The following is a 6000-nucleotide window of genomic DNA, read 5'->3' as shown; positions in this document are numbered from 1 at the left end:
ACAGATGGCACCTGGCACCAACAAGGTTAGCTAAAATCTCAACAAACACCTCCCCCAAATGCTGGAAATGTGAATCAATACATGGAACATACTACCACTTATGGTAGACCTGTGAGGCGGCTAAATTTTTTTGGAAAAGGATCAAAAAGTGGCTAGAGGTAATAACAGGTGTTAAAATAGAATGGAAACCTGAAGTTTTTTTTTTATTAGGAATAATGACTGTGAAATATAAAAAAGAAATTCAGTATTTAATATTACATACAATCCTTGCCGCTGCCCAGAAATGGAAAAACAAATTAATTCCAAGCGAAGATGAAATAATAAGGTTATGGACTGTGCTGAAATGGACAAATTAACAAAAGAAATCCAGGGAAAAGAAGAAACAGAATACTACCAGATATGGGATAAATGGTGGATGGAGGAAAGAAACAAGGATCAATGAAGGAAGACAACAAAGCCCAAAAATAGTAGTTAAGGAGAATTAACACATATATATGTATCCAAGCGGTTTAAACTTACTAGAGGTAATCAGCCAATATAGCAGACAGAGGAGTAAGATAAGAGGGTTAAGAATGATGAAATACAAATGAGATATAATAAAAGGGGAAACAATATAAGGTGAGCAATATCGATTGGCAATTGCTATTAGAAAGAACAGGAAGCTCCTGTTTGTATTGTATTGTGTAAATGTGGTGCACGTCTAAGTTTTGTGTGCGTGTATTTTACATGTTTGTAAATAAAATTTAAAACTATTTTTTTTAAAAAAGATAGATGTAGGAAGGTGATGTGACTAAGGGGCTTATAGCAAAGCAAAAGGCAGATTAGGCTGCATGTGAAAAGCAATACATCCCAATGAGGTCTGGCATCTGTTTGTTTTCCAGCTGTTGACCTGCCCAAGATGTTTTTCCTTAAGGTGTTAAGGAAGATGCAAAATCACTGCAAGCGAACACTCTTTAAAAAAAAATACAAATGAAATAACAAAATAAAAGTTTATTAGAATTAGAACGCAGTTTCTCCCTCTGATTAGCTTTAACATGGAACAGTCCGCCAGTTACAATGAAGTCTAAGAACAGTTAATTCCACAGCATGAGAGATGGAGGGAGGGGGAAAAAAAAGAAATAAAAAATAAAAAAGAAACTTACAAGCCTTCAGTCATAGCCCAGTCCACTCATCCTATCAACTTTTCTTACATGCTGGATTACAGGAGCTTTCTATACAATGGAAAAGTTTGCCAAAGACCACACCACTCTGGTCTCACACAATAACTGATTTCTAATACAGCAGTTGTACTACAACACTTGTTGAGTTTAAATGGTTCTGAAAACTTTTTTTTAAAAGATGTTTTTGATACATTAGTGATAAAAACCCAAATGCGGTCACTTCAATGGGGTAGAAAAGAATGAGCATGCGATAAAAGGCCAGGATTGCCCATCTGGGGTGGCTTAGAGGAGGGGTCTCCAACCTTGGCAACTTTAAGGCTTTGTGGACTTCTGGGAGTTGAAGTCCAAAAGTCTTCAAAGTTGCCAAGGTTGGAGACCCCTGGTTTAAGAGGACTCTCACTCCATCTGCCCATAGGGAGGCAGCACAAGAACGTATCTTCAACCGTTTGCACCAACCAAGGTTTAAAAGTAGCCAAGAATGTCCTTTAACAAAGAAAAAAGTACTGTTTTGCTTTGTTTTCTAAAGGATCAGGAAGCAAGGAAGGAGAAGAGTATTCGGTCTTAGGAATAACCCTACAGAACACTGTTTCTCAGCAACGTGGAGATGCGTGTGCTTCAACTCCCAGAATTCCCCAGCCAGCATGGGCAGCCTGGGGGAATTCTGGGAGTTGAAGTCCACACATCGGCCCAAGTTGCTAGGGTCCAAGAATCACCGGGTTTAAACGATTTGCAAATCCCAATTTTAGGAAACTCCTCCCGTCCTGACCCCACATGGACACACCGGGTTATATGAGCTCCTGAAGTAGAAGATCCAGTGCAACAAATGCTTCTATAAACATTTCGTTAAAAACAACCATACTGTTATAATAATAGGAGGGGGGAGCAATGGCAAAAAAATATGGAGGAAAGGAGCCGAGCGCAAGACGCCACATTGGAAAGACAGATTGAGTTTATTCCATGATGGAGCCCACAAAGGAATGGACCACTTGTCCCGTCAAGCTAGTTCCAAGCAGGGATGATGATAAAAAGATCGATACACACACATATATACACACACACACACATTCTCATCTTAACTAGATTGGAAGCGCTTTGCCATGTCTTCTCGGGAGCATGCAAAGCACTGTAGGATAAAAATCATTCAAACAAGGGCTTGTACTTGAATGAAGACTTTTTTTGGAAGAAACCGTTGCACCTTTCCAAAACCGTGGACGAATTCCGAACTTTCATTCCAGGTAGGAAGTCACAAAGCAAAAACAACCTTCTTTCTCTCTCTCTCCCTCCCTTACATCGAAAACGATTATTTGGGGTTGTTTTGAGAATCCACAGGTTAAGCCAAAACCAGAACTTAAGTCTCATCCAAGGCAAAGCTGAGCTGCCGAAAACGGAGGGGAATTGAATCTCTACACATTTGCAGGAAACCCCTTAAAGATCCGATAGCGGGATTGTGCAAAAGTCTACAATTCCTGCACTATTTGGGCGAGCCGGACGTCCCTAACGCACAAACCACAAATGTCACTGGCACACATGGGTGGATTTAGCTGAATTGGAAACTTAACAATGGTTTCTTTTAAAAAGAGGGTAGGGGGAAAAGTATCAGAAAAAGCAGCCCTTTGGGAAATCAGCTAGAATTTGGGGGGTACGTCCAGCTTGTTCTCCCTCTGAATTTGAAAGTTAAGAAATACTGCCATATAAGCCGGCTGGGAAAACTCACAAGAAGCTCCCATACAGTAATAAACAGCTTGCAAAACCATGCTTGAAGGTAACTTTTATTACAAAAAAGAAAAAAAGACTATAAACGACTTGTATAGTTTGATATTCATGATTTCCTCCTCGTTTGGGGAAAAATAAGATTCAGTGGCTCCAGAAACTATAGATCAGTTTTTCAACCTCAGCAACGTTAGAGGTGCGGACTTCCAACTCCTAGAATTCCCCAGCCAGCAAAGCTGGCTAGGGAATTCTAGGAATTGAAGTCCGCCTGTCTCTTAACGTTACAAAGGTTGAAAAACACAGCTATAGGTTCTTGCAACTAGATGGAGTGTTTGCTACACCGAGCATTTTTTCCTCACCAACAACTCTCACGATTTTTCTCAGCGGTTGCCAAGAACCGACGCGTCAACAAGGAATGTTCTGCACAGACATTTTTAAACCCACGTGCCCAAAACATCCCATGAATGAATGAAGAGCCAGTCGTGGAAGAAGATAATTGGATTTTCGCACGGGCAAACGGCCGAGGTTTTAAAGAGGAAACGGGGCCCGTTCGAAGCCGAAAAGAAAAGGCAGCTGGAATTACACCACTTTTGATTTCCAAAACGGGGGAAACGCACACCAAGAAAGCTGGACGTGCCGAAGGGACGGTGTTCGTTGCCAGCAAAGAACACACCCGAAGCAGGGATCGGTTGCAAGGAGTGGGAGGAAGGAAGAGGAAACCCCCTCCCCACAAAATAAAGCCCCTCCCCATATCTATTTTATCTATTTTATCTATTTTATCTTGTTTGAGCCAGAGTTGTTTACAACAGCGCACACTGCCCCCTCCCTACCCACCCCTTCCCCGAATCAATAGCAAACTGGACAAAAAAAAAAAAAGAGAAAAGAAAGAAGAAATGCACGGCAAATAGACATCTTGAAGGTTTTTAAAGAATAAATATTTTTTTTTGTAATTAAACATTATGCAAACACGTGCCACGCTTGCTCCTTTTTTTTTTATCCATGCATATACGCTATTTACAATTTTGAAAAATACTGTGTTGTCCTTTTTTGTTTTTCATTTTTGTATTTTTTTTAAAAGTCATATACAAAGTGTTTTTTGTTTGTTTTGTTTTTCCTTGTTTGGTGCCCCTCCCCTCCCCTCCCTCCCCGCCCCCTCCCCAAAAATCATCTTTACAATAAGCCAAACAACATTCACCACCCATGAACTGGTGTGTATTTGTTACGGAAGGGTGGGGAGAGGGGGGGGAAAGGAGGGAAGGGGAGGGGGCGTGGGGGAGGGGGAAATCTCATATCAAAGTACATCGAAACGGCTGGTTGGACATGAACAGCAGCATCAAAAAAAACCGTTTTAAATTTCATCGGTCGTATGCAGAGGAGGAGAGAGAGAGAGAGAGAAGAAAAATAAAAAGTCAGCTCAGGGAAGGAAGCTACAGAGTTAAAAGTCAGAGGGGGGGGGGGCTGCTATTGTTTTTAGTGCGTCTGTCACACGTACTCTGGCCACCTAGAATACTGTTGCACAATGGTTTATCTACCTTTTTTTTATTACAATATAATTTACTTAATTTTTTTTCCATTAACAAAAAAGAGAAAAAGAAAAAAAAACGAAACAGAATTCCGGTTAACTACAGACCAGCGGTGTATAATAGGCGTGGCGCCCCTTTTGTATGTCGTGTGTGTGTGTGTGTGTGTGTGTTTTGTTTTAATGGTATGAGCACTCTAGATGGGAAAAAAGGTTTTGTCAGAGTTCGTTTTATGCAGGCCACTTTTCAGTCCTCGATATATTCCCACAGGTCCTTTTCATAGCCTTCATGCACATGTTGCAATAACACCCTTCGTCGACTCTCGCAGTATCTGCAAGGAAAAAAAAGAGAGAGAGAGAGTGTCGAGCGCCTTTAGATGCCAAGGCCAAAACATTTCCGGGCAACAATCAATTTAAAAGCAACGAGGTGGGAGTTGAGGAACTGGGCACATGGTCTTGCCAGTGACATGCAAATGAGTCCTCTCCCTGTGCAGTGAAAACGGTATATCTCAACCTTTAAGACTTATGGACTTCAACTCCCACAATCCTCCAGTCAGCCATGTTTGGCTCCAGCGCTGGGGTCTCTAAATTTGGCAACTTTTAAGATTTATAGACGTCAACTCCCAGAATCCCCCAGCCAGCATGGCTGGCTGGAGAATTCTGGAAATTGCAATCCATAGATCTTAGAAGTAGCCAAGGTTGAGAAGTACAGATTTAAGAGGCGCTGGTCCTGCTTTACAAATCTATTTTACTATTACTATTAATCTTCTCATTGTTCCTATCACCCAACTCCTCCCTCTTATGACTGTATGACTGTTAACTTCGTTGCTTGTATCCTTACAATTTATACTGATTATTTCTTAGTATGATTTGATTGTTTATGACTATCATTAAATTTTGTACCTTATGATTCTTAGCAAATGCATCTTTTCTTTTACGTACACTGAGTGCATCTGCACCAAAGACAAATTCCTTGTGTGTCCAATCACACTTGGCCAATAAAGAATTCTATTCTATTCTATTCTATTCTATTCTATTCTATTGACCTGCAAGAACAGACTTTCTGCAGATGCCCCCACAATGTATTTTATTCAGCCCAACAGAGAAGCCATTTTCATGATCAGCTTCCAGACTTATAGAATATAATCCTTCAGGAGCCAAACTGGCCCTTCAATCTCTCAATAGAGGAACAAAGCACTTCTTTCACCCAATTTTTAACTGTTAATTTAATTCCTATGTTGCACGTTTGGTTTTCTGTTTTCATTTCAAAGGGGTTTGAAGATTTGCTTGAATCAAAAGTTGGCCACAGAGGGAATATGTTTCCTGCCAATTCAAATGTTCTACAGGTGAATTCAAGATCAATGGTAAATATTTTGAGCCGTGCTGTCTGAAACAGAGGGGTACCTGTATTTATCTTGCACTTTCTGCTTTATATCCTGCAGTGAGTCTTGAGATATATCTCGTTCCAGATACCCAGAAAGGACCTCGGTAGCATTTTCCAAGTCTGCTTGATTATTCTAAAAATGCAAAAAATTAAAGTAACTCTTTCGGTTTAAAATAACACAGGCACACATCAGAATAACAATTTAAAAAAACCCTTAGTTTAATATT

At 40.4% G+C, this 6000-nt stretch overlaps 1 protein-coding gene across 1 annotated transcript in view; it reads right to left on the bottom strand.

The window, feature by feature from the left end:
• Nucleotides 1–975: 975 nt before the first annotated feature.
• Nucleotides 976–6000, bottom strand: part of ARIH1 (ariadne RBR E3 ubiquitin protein ligase 1) — a 31332-nt gene continuing 26307 nt past the window's right edge. The window contains exons 13-14 of the mRNA XM_081964642.1: nt 5794–5906; nt 976–4721 (exon numbers count right to left, since the gene is read on the bottom strand). Coding sequence (XP_081820768.1) covers nt 4637–4721; nt 5794–5906 — 198 coding nt within the window. The 3' untranslated portion in view covers nt 976–4636. The remainder of the gene's footprint in view (nt 4722–5793; nt 5907–6000) is intronic.

This window comes from Natrix helvetica (assembly GCF_964273705.1).
Source record: "Natrix helvetica genome assembly, chromosome: 12".
NCBI classification, from domain to species: Eukaryota; Metazoa; Chordata; class Lepidosauria; order Squamata; family Natricidae; genus Natrix; species Natrix helvetica.
The sequence above is the reverse complement of the archived record's forward strand: the minus strand, read 5'-3'. Positions and strand labels throughout refer to the sequence as shown.